Source organism: Chlorocebus sabaeus, chromosome 20 (assembly GCF_047675955.1).
Source record: "Chlorocebus sabaeus isolate Y175 chromosome 20, mChlSab1.0.hap1, whole genome shotgun sequence".
Classification (NCBI taxonomy): domain Eukaryota; kingdom Metazoa; phylum Chordata; class Mammalia; order Primates; family Cercopithecidae; genus Chlorocebus; species Chlorocebus sabaeus.
The window spans coordinates 3,916,947-3,937,549 of record NC_132923.1 but is presented as its reverse complement, the minus strand read 5'-3'; the positions used below and the strand labels follow the sequence as shown (position 1 = coordinate 3,937,549).

General features: G+C 36.3%; 1 protein-coding gene and 1 pseudogene across 1 annotated transcript; both read left to right on the top strand.

The window, feature by feature from the left end:
* The first annotated feature begins 1,075 nt into the window (after positions 1-1,075).
* On the top strand, positions 1,076-2,125 carry LOC103223757 (olfactory receptor 10J1-like). Its single transcript, XM_007976578.3, is given in 2 exon segments — positions 1,076-1,653; positions 1,655-2,125. Coding segments are annotated over 2 exon segments (933 nt in total). The 5' UTR covers positions 1,076-1,191.
* A 13,818-nt stretch (positions 2,126-15,943) lies between these two features.
* LOC103223759 (olfactory receptor 10J1-like) lies at positions 15,944-16,892 on the top strand (annotated as a pseudogene).
* The last annotated feature ends 3,711 nt before the right edge of the window (positions 16,893-20,603 follow it).

Genomic DNA, 20,603 nt, shown 5'->3' with positions numbered 1-20,603 from the left:
GGGAATGTGGTTATCTTTTAAGAAGATCCAGTTGTTTGTTTTTTTTTTTCTTTTTTTAAATTTATTATTATTATACTTTAAGTTCTAGGGTACATGTGCATAACGTGCAGGTTTGTTACATATGTATACTTGTGCCATGTTGCTGTGCTGCACCCATCAACTCGTCAGCACCCATCAACTCGTCATTTACATCAGGTATAACTCCCAATGCAATCCCTCCCCCCTCCCCCCTCCCCATGATAGGCCCCGGTGTGTGATGTTCCCCTTCCCGAGTCCAAGTGATCTCATTGTTCAGTTCCCACCTGTGAGTGAGAACATGCGGTGTTTGGTTTTCTGTTCTTGTGATAGTTTGCTAAGAATGATGGTTTCCAGCTGCATCCATGTCCCTACAAAGGACACAAACTCATCCTTTTTTATGGCTGCATAGTATTCCATGGTGTATATGTGCCACATTTTCTTAATCCAGTCTGTCACTGATGGACATTTGGGTTGATTCCAAGTCTTTGCTATTGTGAATAGTGCCGCAATAAACATACGTGTGCATGTGTCTTTATAGCAGCATGATTTATAATCCTTTGGGTATATACCCAGTAATGGGATGGCTGGGTCATATGGTACATCTAGTTCTAGATCCTTGAGGAATTGCCATACTGTTTTCCATAAGAAGACATGCATACAGCCAACAGACACATGAAAAAATGCTCATCATCACTGGCCATCAGAGAAATGCAAATCAAAACCACAATGAGATACCATCTCACACCAGTTGGAATGGCAATCATTAAAAAGTCAGGAAACAACAGGTGCTGGAGAGGATGTGGAGAAATACGAGCACTTTTACACTGTTGGTGGGATTGTAAATTAGTTCAACCATTATGGAAGATCCAGTTTTTTAAAAAATTTTGAGACCAATTTCATGGGCCATTGATGATCATTTTAAAAAATGACCCAGGTGTACTTAAGAAGAATGCTTTATATCAAAATTTTAAATAATAATGCTCAAATTTTGTTTTTCTTTATTTTCAGTCCAAGGACTTAGTCTGCCATGTCCCTAAAGAAGATTCACTGAGTTTTGAACTGAGTCTTTGCGGTGTTGCATTTTTGCTCTCCGTAGTGTACTCCAGAGCACAGTTATTTTTTGCTAAAAGATGGTGCAGACTTTCTTTTATTTTTTCAGACCTGAGATTCTCAATGAAGAGAGTCAGTCACACAGAGTTAAGAGAGTTTGTTTTCCAAAGTTTCTCCAGTTTTCAAGAACATCAGCTCATACTTTTTGTGGTCTTTCTCACCCTCTACATCCTAACTCTGGCTGGCAATATCATCATTCTGGCTATAATCTATGTTGACCATCACCTCCATATGCCAATGTACTTCTTTTTAAGTGTGCTATCCAATTCAGAGACTTTCTATTCCCTGATCATTATCCCATGCATGCTTTCCAGCCTTGTAGGACTGAGCCAATCCATTTCCCTGGAGGGCTGTGGGACTCAGCTCTTTTTTTTCCTTAGCTTTGCCATCACCAACTGCCTCCTGCTAGCCGTGATGGGATATGATCACTATGTGGCCATCTGCAACCCACTTGGCTACTCAGTCATCACGAATTGGAAGGTGTGTGCTATACTGGCATCCTCAGTCTGTGCCACAGGGTTCCTCACTGTCACTGGTTCAGACTGTGGCCATTTTCAGACTGCCCTTTTGCTCCCCACTGATTGAGCATTTCTTCTGTGATATTTGGCCTCTGTTGGACCTGGCCTGTGCTACCCCAGTGACCAATGATATTCTGACCTTAATTATCAGCCTCCTTGCCATCACAGGCCCAGCCACCTTCCTCTTCAAGTCTTATGTCCTTGTTATTTCCATCATTCTCAAGATCGCCTCAGCTGGAGGCCAGAAGAAGACCTTCGCCACCTGTGCATCCCACCTCACTGTGGTCATTATCCACTATGGCGGTGCTTCCATTGTCTACTTCAAGCCCAAGTTGGAGAATACTAAAGATCAGGATCAGTTAATCTCAGTGACCCACACTGTCATAATACCTTTACTAAACTCTGTTGTGTATAGTCTGAGAAATAAAGAAGTCCAGGACGCTCTGCAGAGAGTGCAGGGTAGGAAATTCTTCCCCTAAGATGGTAATCTCTTCTTAAATAGTTGTGTGTGCCTTCCAGATGGAAGCCTATTGGTAAAGTCATAGAGCCAGAATTTTATGTAATCAGTGAAGCCTCATACATCACAGTCAGAGCTAAGGCAAAAGGCAAACTAGGAGCTACCCTCTAATAATTGAGGCGCATTTTCTGAACCCCTTTTGAAACAGAATAAAAACACAAGTCACTTGTCTGTAGACAGACATCCACTGGCCCTACTCAAGGAGATAATGACAAGGCCGAAGTATGATCTAGTGTTCATCTCAAGCTTAAATTTAAAGATACCTGTCCGTCTTGCTGAAGTGCAAACCACATGAAATTACTCAACTGAATCTTTTGTCATAAATTGGATGCTCGAACAAGTGGCTACTGAAAATGATATGTGCAGAAGTCGAATTGCCTTGTGTTTTAATGAGATAAGCAAAGCAAGAATGTAGCTATCTTTTAAGAGATGGGTTTGGAATGAGCTAAAACTTTTTAGAAAGAATATTTGCAGGCAATCCCCTGCACATTTCCTGTCACCCACATGTGGGACTCCAAATGAAGGGGAACTAGGTGGTGAAAGTGGGGAGTAGTGGGAGATTGAGTGGAGAAGATTCCTAATCAGCATATGACAGCTACAAGACTTGGGACTTGTGAACAGAATTCACATAACTTGGTCTGATTATTTGCTTCTTCTGGCTGAAGATAAGCCACATGGAGGAGAAGGCCTTGTGGGACTGACAGAAATGCCTTCCTCATAAACAAGGCAAACAGGATCAGAAGAAGAGGAAATGGCTTAGGGAGCAGAATGCTATAAAATGTTATGAAATTGGCTAAGAAGAAGGAAACTTTAGAAGCAGATGCAGATGGGAGTGATAGACGAGAAGGGAGGGACAAGGCGAGGGTCAAAAGGAGCAAAACTCATTTTTAAAATCACTTCAGATTGGGTCCTCTCTTTCCATTTGTAGGCCAAGTCACAAATGCAAAGAAAGACAACTAAATGGAAACGTGAAAGAGTCAACATAACACCTTTCTGAAAAATTAGGTAATTTCATTACTCCCAAAAAACTGAACAAAGTCAACAGTAAGGGCTTTTGACATGACAATTTCCATAAAATTAAAGCAACTAAGTTAGAAGTAGATTAATAAAAGACTATTTATTTACTCTTCTTCACTTCAAAAAACATTTTTTTTTAATCAGGGTGAATTTTAGACCCAATTTGTGGGACAAAATATGTGATGATTAAAACTATGATTAACAGTTATAATTACTGACCAAATTAATGTTACAATACTAAGATATTTATAAAAAGACATGCAAGAAATATATGAGTACGCAGGATTCTCATTGTAAAATATTTTAAAAATGCAGAAATGTCAAATAAAATGTGTAATCTAATTGTGAATTATATACGTTATCTATGCAAGTGTGTACAAAGATTACTTTAAGAAAGTTCTGCAATTCATTCTACTTTGTATTTCTCAGTTCCCAATCTGCTTTATGAGAAAAAAGCAATCTAAATCTTTTCATGTAAACACAAGCAATGAATGATTAATAAGTCATGTTATGAGTAAAAACAATAAAGTTAAAGGTTTTGCTTTTCCCCTTTCTTCCACTTCCCCATTATCCTTGGGGTGAATCAAGTTCAGGTCAAGGTTTCCAGCTTTCTGAAAGAAGAAGAACTTTATCCAGGTTCATTTCCACCTCCTCAGATTGGATTATCTGGAGATACATAAGCCCCAGTGGCCATCTCTGTTGCCATTAATAGAAATGATTCTGGTCTTGCCATGGTCCTTATCAGTATAGTCCTTGCACTTCCCATCTTCCTTATGACCATTTTGAGGCTACTCTAGGTTCTCTGGCCTTCTCTCTGCCACTTCTTTAGGGCACCTGGTCATTTAACTGCACCCTTGATCCTGTAGAGGAGTGGATGAAACTCAGTGAGGTGTCATCGAGCCATCACCTGCTGCCTTACTCACCCATTTCTACTCCACCAGTATTCAAGCCTTTTCTAAGAGGCTTCTCTGAAAAGTGAGGGTCATACCTTCTCTGCTTTAATCAGATCCCTTCCTTCCTTCCTTCCTTCCTTCCTTCCTTCCTTCCTTCCTTCCTTCCTTCCTTCCTTCCTTCTTTCCGGGTTTATTTGGGGTAGGACCAAGAGTGGGCTTTCCACAATATCTAACCGTGGTTAGATCTTCTCCAAAGGCTGGATGATTATGTTGTATTTTGGCAAAAGGAAAAAAAAAAGAAAGCCTGAGTTCTTTCCAACTCCACAATGCACAGTTTACATTTCATATACAAAGTACTTCAGTACTTAGGCTCTTGATATTCAAAATCATTCTTTGTAAATTAAAAGAGGTTTTCCACTCTAGAAAAGTGTGCTAAACTTAAAAATTATTTCAGCTTTCAATACAAATGTTTCAGTTATGAGTTTTATAAAATTATTTTTGAAATTCGGTTGACTTTTTCCTGCATTCTTTTGGGTTTATCCTTCCCTGGGGCAAATAAATGTGCCCTGGAATAATAAGAATTTTAAAAAGAAGGGAAACATTAGGTTATTATCTTATAACGTTATTCCATAATATTTCTTCCAAGAGTATTTTTGTGGAGATTCATAAAACATTTGCTCTCCAGAATATAAAATTCTATTTAAAAATACGACTCTCCAGTAATAGGTAAGTCTTTAGCCATAGGGGATGGAGTTCCAGACTGGAAGATACTTATATTTACCAGCAGCATCTATCTCCTACATGGTGGGTAAAGTTTTCACCTCCCCTAGGAGAAGGTGAAAACTTTTTGCACATGGCCAGCTCCTCAGAGTGCCCAATACAACCCTTGTGAAGTTATCAAGTCCTGGGCTTTTCTTTGACAGAAGACTTGTTACTGCTTCAAAATCATTACACATTATTAGTCTATTCAGGTTTTATATTTCTTCATGATCCAATCTCAGTAGGTTTTATGTTCAGGAATTTATGCATTTCCCCTAGTTTCTCCAGTTTGATGGTGAATAGTAGTTCACAATGCTCTTTGTTGATCCTTTGTATTTCTGTGTTATCAATTGTGATGTTTTTTTCATTTCAGATGTTATTTATTTGGGTCTTCTCTCTTCTTTTCTTGGTTATTTTAGCTAAAGGTTTGTGAATTTTATCTTTTCAACAAACCAACTTTTTGTTTTGTTGCACTTTTGGATTATTTTCCTAGTCTGAATTTCCTTTATTTCTGTTAAGATCTTTATTTTTTTCCATTCTACCTTTTTTGGGTTTGCTTCATTTTTGCTTTTCTAGTTCCTTAAAGTGCATCATTAAATTGTTGACTTGGAGTCTTTCTATTTTGGGGATGTAGGCATTTATTGCTATAAAATCCCCTTTTAGTAATGCTTTTGCTGTATCCCAAAAGTTTGGGTATGCTGTGCTTCCATTTTCATTTATTTCAAGAAATTTTTAAATTTCCTTCTTAACATATTTGCTGACTCATTGGTGATTCAGGAACATGTTCTTTCATTTCCACGTATTTGTACAGTTTTAAAGGTTCCTGTTACGGTTTTCTAATTTTACACTGTTGTGATCAGAAAATATATTTGATATGATTTTGATTTCTTCTAATTTTTCAAGACTTGCTTTAGGCTCTAATATGTAGTGTCTCCTGGATAATGTTACACGTGATGATGAGAAAAAAAATGTACATTCTGCCGCGGTTGGATAAAATATTCCGTAAATGTCTGTCAGACCCGCTTAGTCTAGAGTGTAGTTTAATTCTGATGTCCATTTGTTGATTTTCTGCCTGGATAATCTTTCAAGTGCTGAAAGTGGAGTGTTGGAGTCCCCTACTATTATCATATTATGGTCTATCTATCTTTTAGATTTATTAATAATTGCTTTATATATTTGGGTGCTCCAGTATTGGGTACTATATATTTATTATTGTTATAACTTCTTGCTGAATTAACTCTATTATTATTGTATAGTGATCTTCTTTGCCTCTTTATACAGTTTTTGACTTAAAGTCTATTTTATCTGATACAAGTATAGCTATTCCTGCTCTTTCTTGATTTCCATTTGCATGGAGTATCTTTTTCCATCTCTTCCCTTTCAATAAATATGTGTCTCTATAGATGAACTGAGTCTTATAGGCAGGATATAGTCGGGTCTTGTTTATCCATTCAGCCACTCTATGTCTTTAATTGGAGAATTTAATCCATTTACATTCATTGTTATTATTGATAGGTAAAGCCTTGCTACTGCCATTTTGTTACTTCTTTACCAGTTGTGGTGTTACTCCTCTCTTCTTTTCTAACTGCCTCTCTTTATATTGAAGTTATTTTCTCTGGTAAAGTATTTTAACTTATAGCTTTTTATTTTTAGTGTATCTATTACATGTTTTTGCTTTTTGATTAGCATGAAGCTTACACAAATATTCTATAGTTATAACACACAATTAAAAACTTTTATTTAAACTTAGCTTTGATCACAAGAAAATAACAGAAACAAAGCAAAAACAAAATAAAACAAAAATGTGTACAGACTACCTTCTCCTCCACACATTTTGAATTTCTGATGTCACAATTAAAAATTTTTAAATTGCCCATACCTTAAATTGCTGTAGTTATTGTTCTTAATTTATTTTATTTTCTCTTTCAGTCTTCTTAATAAAGATAGAAATGGGTCAAACACCACAATCACAATATCAATATAACAATCGTGTTAGCATCCTTTCCTTTGGGTTTGAAGAACTTTCTTCAGCAGAATACTCATTTTTCTCAAATGAACATGGAAAATTCTTTAGGATAGATCACATGTTAAATCACAAAACAAGTCTTAACAAGTTTGAAAAAATGGAAACATATCAAGTATTTTTTAATACCACAATGGAATGAAATTAGAAACCAATAACAGCAAGAAAATGGAAAAATTTACAATTACATGGAAATCAAACAACACACTATAACAGGTCAAAGAGAAAATCAAAAAGGAATCTAAAAAATATGTTGAAACAAATGAAAACAAAATTAAAACACGCCAACACTATAGGATGCAGCAAAAGCAGTACTAAAAGTTTACGACAATAAATGCCTACTTTTAAAGAAAGACAGACCTCAGATGCAAAAACTTAACTATACACCTCAAGGGACAAGAAAAAGAAGAACAAACTGCACCCAAAGTTAACAGAAAAATAAAATAACAAGGATTAGAGCAGAAATAAACAGAGAATAGAAAAACCATAGAAATATTAACAAATCTAAAAGTTGTTTCTGTGAAAAAGATAAGTAAAATGGACAACCCTTAGCTAGAATAAAAGAAAATAAGAGACAGAAGACTCAAATAAATTTAGAAATGAAGAAAGAGACATTACAATAGATGCCTCAGGAATAAAAAAAGATCATAAGGATTTCTATGAACAATTAAATGCCAACAAATTATATTTGTATAACCTGGAAGAAATTGATAAATTTCTAGAATTATACAGCCTACCAAAACTAATCAAGAAGAAACAGAAAACTTAAATAGACAATAATAATCACTAGATTGACTCAGTATCAGAATCCTTCCAACAAAGAAAAAGCCCAGAACCAGATGGCTTTATGAATGAATCCTAGCAAACAGTCAAAGAAGATTTAATATAGGTCCTTCCTTTTTTTTTTTTTTTTTTTTTTTTTTTTTTTGGAGACGGAGTCTCGCTCTGTTGCCCAGGCTGGAGTGCAGTGGCACGATCTCGGCTCACTGCAAGCTCCGCCTCCCGGGTTCACACCATTCTCTTGCCTCAGCCTCCTGAGTAGCTGGGACTACAGGCGCCTGCCACCGCGCCCGCTAATTTTTTATATTTTTAGTAGAGACAGGGTTTCACCGTGGTCTCGATTTCCTGACCTTGTGATCCACCCGCCTCGGCCTCCCAAAGTGCTGGGATTACAGGCGTGAGCCACCGCGCGGCCTAATATACATCCTTCTTAAACACTTCTAAAAAATAGAAGAGAAAATACTTCTATACTCATTTGATAAGGCCAAAGCCAAAGACACCACAAGAAAAGAAAACTACAGGTCAAAATCTCCGATGAATATAGATACAAAAATCCTGAATAAAATACCAGCTATCTAAATCCAATAGTACACCACAAAGATTATACACCATGACCAAATGGGATTTATCTCTGGAATGCAGGGTGAATTCAACATAAGCAAATTAATCATTGTGATACATCATATTAATGGAATGAAATTCACTAAAGGTACAGGATACACATCCAATGTACAAAAATCAATAGCATTACTTTACATCAAAAATAAATTATCCACGAAGAAAATTTTTAAAAGTCTCATTTACAATAACGTAAAAAAGAATAAATTACTTAAGAACAAATTTAACCAAGGAGGTGAAAGATTTGTATACTGAAAACTAAAAAATATTGATGAAAGAAATTAAAGAAGACACCAATAAATGGAAAGATATCCCATGTTCATGGATTGGAAGAATTTATATTAAATCTACCTAAAGTGATTTATAGATCAAATATAATCTTTATTAGAATTTCAATTGTATTTTTTACAGAAATAAAAGGAAAAATTCTAAAGATTTGTGTGGAACCACAAAAGATTCCAAATAGCCAAAGTAATCTTGAGAAACAAGAGAAAAGCTGAAGGCATCACACATACTGATTTCAGTATATTACAAAGCTATAGTAATCACACAGTATAATACTGGCATTAAAACAGCAACATAGACCAATGGAACAGAGTGAAGATCCCAGAAATAAAGCCACATGTACAAAATCAACCAATCTTCAATAAGGGCACCAAGGATATAAAATGGGGAAGGGACAATCTGTTTAATAAATGGTGTTGGTAAAATGTGATATCCACATGCAGAAGAAAAGAAAACTACAGGTTATTATTTTACAGTATACACAAAAATTAATACAGAACAGATTAAAGAATTAAACATAAGACCTGAAATCATAAAAATTCCTAAAAGAAAACATAGGAAAAAGATGCTTAACATTAGTCTTGGCAATGATTTTTTTTCATGTAACACAAAAAGCACAGGTTAACAAAAACAAAAATAAGTGGGACTATGACAAACTAAAAATCTTCTGTTTAGGAAAAAAAAGAATGTTGTATCTATGCTGAACATGCAAAGACTTTTTTTTTCTTGTCATTATTCTCTAAACAATACAGTACAACACCCATTTACATAAAACTTACATTTGATTAGTTTATTATAAGTAATCTAGAAATGACTTAAAGAAAATGGGAGGATGTGCATAGGTTGCATGCAAATATTATGCCATTTGATATAAGGGACTTAAGCATTCTATGATTTTACTATCCATAGTGCATCTTGGAACCAATCTACGTGGATACTGAAGGACCACTGTATACCTTACTTTGTTTCTTACAACCAAATAAATTTCAGATGAATCAATAATGAAGCATACAAAGTATATAGGACAGCATGGGTACTTTTTAAAAATAATCTTGGAGTTAGGAAGTTCCTTTTAAGCACTAATCAAAATGCATAAGCAGTAAAGTTTGATTTCAAGAGATAAATACATGAATATAATATTGAAAAAATTTCAAACACAGAAATCCAGTAAAAATGATAGATGGAAGAAAAATATTTGCAATATATATGATAAAAGGCATATTTTATTATCTTAGCACTCACAAGAAAAAGACAACTAACACTATGAAAAATGAGCAAGATACGTAAATGGACATTCACAGGAAGTAAAGTAGAAATGGCTAATAAGTATATGAAAAGATACTCAAACTCATTTACAATTAAATAAATTAAAATTCAAAGGAAAAAATAATAAGCCACTTTTACCTTTAAGTTGGCCCAGTTTTTAAGGAGTTGGTAATACTAATCATTGATGAAAGTGTGGGTGAGGAAGCATTCTCAGTGTTGCTGAGTGTGTAAATGAATGTATCCTATTTTGGTTTCAGTTTAGCAATAGTTATTAAGATTTTAAAGGCACATATTACTGATCAAGGAATTTTACTTTCAGGAATGTATCCTGTAGATATGCTGCCAGAAGCACACAAATATATATGAACAATTCTATTATTCCTCAACAGTAGAATGGATTTAAAAATTGTGATATATTCACATAATGGAATAGTATGAGGCAGTTAGTGAACTACAGCTCTTTCTGGATATTATTAGTGTAACTGAATTATAAAAAGAAGCAAGTCTTAGAGAAGTATATGTATGTTTAAAAATACTTTAGCTACACCTACATTTTATAAAGCTCAAAAGTAGGTATAGCTAAATAATGTATTTTTAAACATACATGCAAATGTTATAAACGTATAACAATAAATAAGATAAATATAAAAATTAGAATAATAGTAACCACTGGTGGGGGTGAGGGGTACAGTGTGAACAAATATGGAGGTGGGATAAATGAAAAATACATAAGTAAGTGTAGCTTTTGGGTTGAGTTGAGTTGAGTGATAGATTCCTAAATGTTTATCTTACTGTTATGCTCCACAACTTACACACAGTGTTTTGTAAACAACAAGTGTTATATTAAAAATAACAAAAATATATTTTTTTACATTAGAAAAGATAATAACATATGCCAAACCTATATGTGGACACAGAACGCTTAGGCAAATCACAACTGGTGGCTTCTTGCTTGCCTAGCCAGAGCTTTGTTAACTTTGACAGTTGTTTAGAAACTTTAGTCTTGCCTTTTACAGTTATCGTCTAGTCCACTAAATGCGTATCGTTTACATTTTCCAACTCAAATTGATATCATCTTGAGTTTCTAATAGGTTAGCAGGTGATCTAGAACCTCCCCTTTTGGTGTCTTACGATTTCCCTTTATTTTTCTAATCCCTGTAACCTAAGTATTACAATAGACTGATGAAGTTTACATAAACACTTAAGTAGGGAGGGTCTAGAGTCTGATTTGTCTATTTTTTTTTTTTTTTCCTATTTCCCTTTGAGCACCTCTAATCTAAATTGTCCAAGAGGAGATACTGGCCATCTGCTAATTTACTGTGGCAGACTCTATTTTCAGAAAATGGACATATCTCTTTTATTCCTCATGCTCTTCTTAGAGTGTGCCATTCCCTCATTAAGAGGTGAAGTCTGTACTCTCACCCCTTGAAACTGAGTGGACTTTTGTTACTTCTTGACTACAGCAGTGGGGAAGCCCAGGACACACAGAAAGACCATGTGTAGGTATCTCAGTCAATAGCCAATATCAGCTGACTGGCATGTGAGTGAGCAAGCTCCATCTATCTCCTGACCAAAATTGCATGAGAGACTCTAAGTGAGAATAGCCCAGTTGAAATCAATCACCCCTAGAGAGGTAATTACAAATGATTGTTGTTGCTTTATGCTCGTAAGTTTAGGGTACTGTGTTATGCAACAGTAGATGACTAGGACATCTGGGTTACAGTACAAGCAATTATGGACATAGGCAGCTATGCTTATGCACGGGGACAGTCCTACATACTCAGTGCTAAGCAGAGGTAGAGGCATCAAGCATAGATCCCAGAGATACTGCACTTCCTGGTTCTCAGCCCTGTGAGTTGTTTATACAGCCAGACCTTGAGAAACCTGCCAAATAGGAGTTAGAAGTTATTTGACCATCAAACTCCTAACAGACCCCTGCCTACTGTCCTTCATTTTCCTGGTTATTTGTAAACACAGAATTTGGCTAGATTTCATATTAAACCCTTGAAACATGAAAGGACAGCCCTTTACTGGCAAATAAGGTTATTAGTACATTCACCCCCAAGATGGCCTCCTAATCTATTGATAGGAAGTTCAGATTGCTACAATACAAAGTTCTCTCTATCCTTTTTCTGTGTTGATAAAGCTGTCCTAATTTTCTCTGCTCAAAGGGGCTTTATATCTACTTCCTGTCTAGGGGAGGGAGCCTCTTTATGCCTCCGTGCAGATTTGTGTCTTTAATGATAACTAGGGTAACAGTTTGGCCCCTCTCTCACTAAAGCAGATAAAGAAAACCACATGTTTAATCAACAGAATGACACAAAAATGAATGATCCAATCATAATTCGACCCCCAAGATAGTGCAGGTTTTAGTGCATATGAAGGTACTACTCAGCTGCAAACAATAAGGAAAAATTTGGGATGCTAACTTTATCAATGATAATTGAATTATAAATATTGGAGGTTTCTCCAGTTTGGCCAATATTTTCTTGTGTCTATGAACTAATAGGAGTAAAAGCAAATGCTATTAACATTCTTATATTTGCTATAAACATCTTGATTTTATAATTTTTTAGATCTAAAACTTACCACAGGCTGAGTGTGGTGTCTCATGCCTGTAATCCCAGTGCTTTGAGAGACTGAGGCAGGAGGATCACTTGAGGCCAGGAGTTTGAGACCAGACTGTGTAGTATCATGAGACCCCCTTTCTAATTTCTTTTTTAAAGTTAGCTGAGTATGGTGGCACACACCTGTAGTCCTAGCTACTCAGAAGGCCAAGGCAGGAGGATAGCTTGAGCCCAGGAGGTTGAGACTGTAGTGAACTATGATTGCTCCACTGCACTCCAACCTGGGCAACCGAGCAGGAATTTGTCCCTAAAAATTATTTCTTTTAAGTTATGACAAATAGGAAATATAAAACACAAATGAAAAAAAGTCAGTATAAGGAGCATTTTTCAAGTTTATTAAGATATTAATGCAGCTACCTTATTTTTGGCCAAGTACAGAAAAATTAACTTGGAGGAGAATTGGCAGAATTCGTGATGAGATAGACATAAAATTAAAAAAAAAAAAAATAGAATAAAGTACCGAGGGTTGTGGCAGGAAAACCAGTGTGGGGATAACCCCAGATTTGGCTCATGAAACCCAGTGTATGTAACCATTTGCCTGATGGCCCCTTGGGATGAAGTCCTGGTTCATGTTTTTGGAGCACTAAAGTGGCCTCCTGGCCTTCTAGAGAGAGTTCTATTGTCTAATGAGTTTTGATCTTCCATATCTGAATCCTACAGGACAAAAACTGGCCAAAATTGAGGGTTTTTTAGTTCAGAGAAGAAGAAAAAAAGCACAGCTTATAATATTGAACAAGGCTTTTAACGATAGAAAGAGCTGCAGGGTTTCCTGGAATCCAAGACAGTGCTCTTAGCTAGAGCTCACTTGGGCTTCGTAACCATGGTTTTCCGAGGCTCAACTGTATAAAAATAGAATATTTATTTAAAAAATAAAACATGACAAATAAGCCACTGCTATTTCTACTTGCAGTGAAAACTGCGTCAAGTCTGCCAAAGTACAAGTTCATATAATCTGGTAAATGTGCCGCACACTTAACGAGGTTCCCTGGTACTGGCAGTCTGCTTCCTTTTAGTCACAGGGTGACTCTTAAAGAGTGCTCAGTGAATGACGCCGAGAAACCCTGAAACCCAGAAAGCTATTCATCAGAGAGCCTTTCTTTGGCATCCAAAGGTCCTCCTCAAGCTGGAGGAAATATCCAGTATCCAAAGAGCCCCCTGTAACTGTCCTTTGACCTCCATCCCTAGACTGGTCCTACAGCAGATGGAAGGACCACATTCAGTTGCCTTTTCTTCATGATCTTGATTTGTGAATACTTGTGATCAAGGGGTCACATCTCTGACCTCTACCTCAATTTTTCGATTGAGCCACAGATTTGCAGGAAGAGAAGTAAGTGATTTGGAAAGAGACTTTAATGTTTAGCAGAAGGAGCTTTATAAGAAATAAAATACATGCATGAGGGTTTTTAAAATCATCGTTAAAGGGCAAATTATATTAAGCTGGAAAGAATCCTGATGTCTATGAATATTTGGGTTTTCCTTGATTTATTGCTTTCAAGGATCTCCTGTTAATCCTAAAGAACAAAAATTTATCAGGATTAAAGAGTGCCTTGATTAACATGATAATAAGGAATGTGGCTCTGCCACTTATCAGCTATGCATGCTCCCTTGTCTATATTCTTATCTTCAGACAATCCATAGTCCACAGAGACACAGTTTAGAAAGCTTCATAAAGAATGTTTACAGTTACTTACCATGCTGCACACATCACAAACAACTTTTCCTGTCAAGAAATGGTCTCCGATGTCTAACACAAAATTTATTTTTTGCAACCTCATCTGATTTTCTTTCATATCATGCACTGAAGAGCTGAAGCACAACCATGCACCAATTTCTTATAAATACTTTTTGTAGATTTTCTATGAAAAGGGGTATATTTCTGAAAAATAGACAAATTGAATTTAATTTTAAAAGCACTAAAGAAGCTTACCTTTGAAATTCACCCAGTAGTAAATCATTTTGTGATGTGGATTCATTTGCTTTACTTCCAACAAATTGTACTTTTGAAGCAATTCCATCATTACATTTCTAAATTTATCTTTTTTACAATGAACCTATTATGCTATTATATAGTGATTACTGATAAGGTAAAGGCTACTAGAAAAGTTTTATTACCAGGGTATTTTTCAATTACTTGTTAATAATGTCATACTTTCTTCTAGTGTTATAATTCCAATGTTAAAATTATTTAGTTGTTTGTTGCTATCACAGACCTAGACATCATAAAAAGTCAAAGATTAAAAACATTTATGCCTTCTCTTTGAAAAGAAAATCATTATAATGCTCCAGTATTCTACTTTCTAATAGAGAATTTGTGTGAAGGAGCAATGACTCATAATGATTCTACCAGAAGATATTTGTCCGCTATAGCGGAGTGGCCAACCTGGGGTCATAAAAAGAGGGAATACGTGGTCCCTGTTTAGCTATAGAGGGGACGGTTTTATAATGCAGTTTTGTGTAGTGGAAGGAACAATGGACATAGGGTCAAAAGATTTGAATTCCAATCTTGATTTAATCCTTTGACACCTGTCTGTCTAAAAATAATTGCCTAACCAGAGCTGTTCTTCAGTTTTTGCATCTAGAGAGAAACAGTTCATCGTTGTCCTCCCTGCTCCATTGGATGTTAGTAAGATTAAATAATGTATGCAAAAATATTTTGTAATCGCAATTTCACTGTAAGGGTCTTACAATATAAAAATTTAAAAACCAGTAAACAGTTCTATGCCACCTACATGTGCAGAGATATATAGGCCCCAGAGAGAGAGAGAGAAAGGAGAAAAAGATTTTTTTTTTTTTTTTTTTTGAGATGGAGTCTCCCTCTGTTGCCCAAGCTGGAGTCTGTGGCATGAACTTGGCTCACTGCTACCTCCACCTCCCGGGTTCAAACAAGGAGAAAAAGATTTTCTAGAGGACATGGGTTTTATTTGGCTTTGAAAAATGAGTGGTGTCTAGGGAAGAAGAGCATAGAACAGAGTTGAGAGGAGCAATATCATCAGAGTCAAAATAATGGAATGAAAATGCAGTGTGGAAATTACAGTAACACAGGCTCTATTCAAACTTTAGAAGCTCAAAAATTATCAGGTAGTTTATGGAGCCTGGAGTTCTGCATGATACCACTGAACTCACATTTATTCAATGTTGTTTTTAAAATTCAAATATGAGTATTATAATTAGTATATGATTTTTCCATCAACAATTCTATGATGTTATCACTCTTACATCCATAAAGATGAGAAAATTGGTCTTACAAATGATAAGTCCTTGCCCAAGATAAGTTAGCATATACTAGAACTAGGAAATTAGTTTGCAACATTTGACTTTAAAAACCTTGTACTTTCTTCTGAATAAGGAAAGAACGTTTCTGCACTCTCTACTCCTAAAAGAAATAAGTATGAATGTCAACATAAAAAAGCAGAGACCTAAGGTGTATTAATCACAGGAATTTTCCCAGTCTATTATTTGACAGAAATCATCCATCTGGTTTCCTTACATTATTTTTTTCTTTCTTAGATATCATGTGTGATTTAACGAAGAAAGAGAATCATTCTTTGGTGAGTGTGTTTTTTTTTCAAGGTTTCTCCAGCTTCCGTGAGCACAAGCTCACCCTCTTTGTTGTGTTTCTTACATTGTACATATTCACTCTGGCAGGCAATGTTATCATTGTGAGTATCATTAGTATTGATTATCACCTCCACACCCCTATGTACTTCTTCCTCGGCATGCTGTCAGGTCCAGAGACTGTCTACACCTTTGTCATTATACCAACGATGCTCTTTAACCTCATAGGCCTGAGTCAGCCCATTTCCTTGGCAGGTTGTGCCACTCAAATGTTTTTCTTCTTACTTTGGCTATCAACAACTGCTTCCTGCTCACAGCAATGGGGTATGACTGCTATGTGGCCATCTGCAACCCCTTGAGGTACTCAGTTGCTCAGTCGTCATGAGCAAGAGTGTGTGTATGCAGCTGGTGTGGGAGGCCTGCAGCATTGGCCTAATTGTAGCAATGACACACATGTCAGCTGTATTCAGGCTGCCTTTCTGTATTCCAAAGGTGCTCCACTTCTTCTGTGTCATCCGACCTGTGATGAAGCTCTCCTGCATTGACACCACAGTCAATGAAATCCTGACTATGACCATCAGTGTGCTGGTGATCCTCATTCCCAAGGGCTTGGTTTTCATCTCCTACATCCTCATCATTTCTACCATCCTCAAGATTGCATCTGCTGAAGGCAGGAAAAAGGACTTTGCCACCTGTGCTTCTCATATTACTGTGGTTATTGTCCACCACAGTTGTGTCTCCATTGCCTACTTCAAACTCAACTCAGAGAACACCAGAGATCAGGATCAGCTGATATCAGTGACCTACACTGTCATTACCCCGCTACTGAACCCTGTGGTGTACACTCTGAGGAACAAGGAGGTCAAAGACGCTCTGTGCAGAGAGATAGGTCAAAAACTCTCCTAACAGAATAGGCCCATTTCAAATAGAATCTTAGAAGATTTTTTAGAGAAGAAAAAGTGGAACAGTGTGCACGGTCAATAGAGTTAAAAATTTGAAGCCTATCAAGCAGTGGTTGGGCAAGAGGAGGAGAAAACAAAAGCATTCAGCCATTTGAGAAGGGGGAAGGTTCTCCAAAACACAGCAGGTCTCCATCTCATAAGAGAATGGGGATATTATAGGGTACAAATGCAGAAGAAAGAACTCAGTGGTGTTGGAAAGTAGAAGGGTTGTGTGGGCAGCAAGGGACAGAATGAAATCAGGAGAGCAAACAGAGTTAATGAAGGGAAGGCTGCTCTAGGGCAAGGTTCAAGTTTTTTTGGTTGTTGTTTTTTGCTTTTTTTTGTTTGTTTGTTTTTTTGAGACAGAGTCTCGCTCGCTCACTCTGTCGCCCAGGCTAGAGTGCAGTGACACTCGCCATCTCGGCTCACTGCTAGCTCCGACTCCTGGGTTCAGGCCATTCTTCTGCCTCGGCCTCCCAAGTAGCTGGGACTACAGGAGCCTACCACCACGCCTGGTTATTTATTTATTTTTTTTTAAGTTTTAGTAGAGACAGGGTTTCACCATGTTAGCCAGGATGGTCTCGATCTTCTGACCTCATGATCTGCCTGACTCGGCCTCCCAAAGTGCTGGGATTACAGGCGTGAGCCACCGTGACCAGCCGGTTCAAGTTTTAAATATATTCTATAACACTGCTTTTTGGATGTGGTGTTTCCCCTTACCCATTTAGGGCTAAGTAGATTTAACACCTAATTGAATTAATTTCTTTACGGGAAATTTAAGGTTTTTTAAATCGACTAGACACTATAAATAAAATGAGTATCAGAGATAATAAGCATCTATAAAATTCAGCAGCCCTTGAAGTCTGGGTCTTTTTTATATAAGTTCCAAGTTGACCATATGAGAAAATGGATATCTAAGTTTTCAGGATCCTGTTTTAGAAATATTTTTGGAAAGTAACTAAAACCCGTTGGTGATAGAGTAAAAGAGGTAGCACCAAGTGATCATATTGGCATTTATTTTATGAGAATATACAAAGGTTGTTGGTGATATTGTATATGAGTGTCTGAACCCAGGGTAAAGGAATTAAAATTTGCCTTTAGAAATCCTTACAGAAGAGAAAGAAGCAACTAGTGGATGAGAGTCAAAGAGGGAATCTAGAGCATAGATCATGGATTAATAGAATGAGAGATTTCAGAGGATTAAATGGGTAAGGAGAATGTAGCCATCTGGCAACTCAATAATTCAACAAAAGAAAAAGACTCATCAAACCATCAATCCTACCACTTAAAATCCTCTAGGATGTGAACTAATACACCATGCTTCACCAGTCATCTCCACTTCCATCAGCTCCTTTCCCTACAGTCTGTCATCCACATCCACGTAGCGCACAATCCAACAATACCTAGTGACTGATGGTTTCCCATTTTATTCTCATGCCTTAATACAGCTTATTGTTAATGAGAATCTCCTACTGATGCCCTCACTGCCCACTCATCAGAGTGTTCTCTGGCTCACTTTGAAATAACAACCTGAACACCCCTATTTTTATGAACCCTCTGATGAGATACCCACAAAGAAACAAAAGCACTCCTTTTACTCCTTCACATCACAACCTCCAAACACATATTGATATAAATGACCATAATGAACATTTCCCATAATGTCTTTATGAATGAAAGCATGAAATGGGTAGTGTGTGATGTTGTAACTGGGTGAAGTCTTACCTAGGTGGACAGTTACACCTGCTGTTTAGTGTCTCACTTGTACCAAGTGATGAATTTTTCATAGGACACATTCTCCTTTATGTTAATACAAAGTTAGGGCTGTGTTCAAATATCTTAATTTCTCAAATAGCCCATTATGGTTTAGTCTTACAAAGATTCAACTACATTTTTGAGGAAATTTATGGTGAAATGCAAGATAATCCAAAATGAAGTTACCCTGTAATTGCCAATGGTCACTTTTACTTTTACTCAGTAAATACAAATATCTTATTTTTATTTCAAATTGTAGCCTCAAAAATGCTGCCCTATGCTGTCAGCCTTCTCAGTAATAGATAATCTATATTTGTAAACTTAGTTACTTAAAATATTAGGCAGAAGTCTTGAGAGATCAGCAGAATGAAGTGGAAAGAACATAACCATTTGAAGAAAAATACTCTATTTTCAGGCCAGGCTCTAATTTTATATACCGTATATATTTGAATTAACTATTTAATTTCTTTGAGCCTCAGTTTTCTCACCTATAAAACTTATATTCAAAGTTTATTGTCAAATGCATGAAATAATAAGTATAAAAATATTATGAAGCAGGGTCAGATATTCTTTATTCTTGTTAGAGTAAAACAGCTACACTCCCCATAAAGTGAATCTTTCCTTATCTGCAAAATGGAGTTACCAGTTGTTACTCTGCTTTTTTCTGTCAGGTTATTGTAAGAATCAACTACACTAGAATAACCACAGTAGAAATTGCTGTGATAACTGGAAAAAGTGTTAAGAAATATTATGTATTATTATCATTATCATCACTGCTATTAGCTAACATAGTCCATATATGTTTATCTCTCTGATTTTTCTTGGCCATTTTATATTATTTTACTAAGTAATTTTGACTCCTACCTTCCTCCCACCTACCTTTAACTTCTAATTGCTATTGCATCTTTTATTAAGTCTGCAGGTCATATTATTTTGGTTCCTTACAAAAGAACATTTCCAAAACTTTGCATTATTTTCTTTTCTTAGCAATTCCAGAAGTTAATGCCTATCCTCCTGCTCCAAACTGAGCATCTTTTTTTTTCCTACTAGATCAGCAAATGTTAATCTCTTTCCCATGATCCATGGCTCTCAGTACAAAAATGCATGTTATCACATAACCCAGTATGTGTGTTATACACACATATACAAACTAAAATGCAACAGTCACAAAACAGTACTTAGCCTTACTGCATGCAATGCATTTTGATGTTTCTCATTCTAGTCTGTTCTGTTCAATTCTTTTTAGTTTTGTAATAATGTTAATGAATAGAAGTGCATCTAATATACATTTTGACCAAATGCTCAATGCGTGAGAGTTAAAAATCTGTGTTCAGCTGAAGTCAGAGCTGAAGCCCAATATCAACAGACTGTTTTCCTGTGTTACCAAAATAAAATTGAAATCTTGTTTTAAAACAATGAAATTTAATTATTAAACATTTAGTAATTGAGTTTCAACATTTGAATTCTTAGAGGAAGAACATTTAGTCTTCATTGTCAGCTTCTAGAGTCTTCTAGCAGTCATTAAAACACATATTCATGATACCAGGTACATGTTCACTTTTCTTTTTTTTTTTTAATGTTTTTAAATGTTTTATTTTTTTATTTTTTTTATTATTATGATTATACTTTAAGTCCTAGGGTACATGTGCATAACATGCAGGTTTGTTACCTATGTACACTTGTGCCATGTTGGTGTGCTGCACCCATCAACTCATCAGCACCCATCAACTCATCATTTACATCAGGTATAACTCCCAATGCAATCCCTCCCCCCTCCCCGCTCCCCATGATAGGCCCCGGTGTGTGATATTCCCCTTCCCGAGTCCAAGTGATCTCATTGTTCAGTTCCCACCTATGAGTGAGACATGTTCACTTTTCAACTGAGAAACTGAGATTGGTGGAGCAGCAAAATATCTTGGGG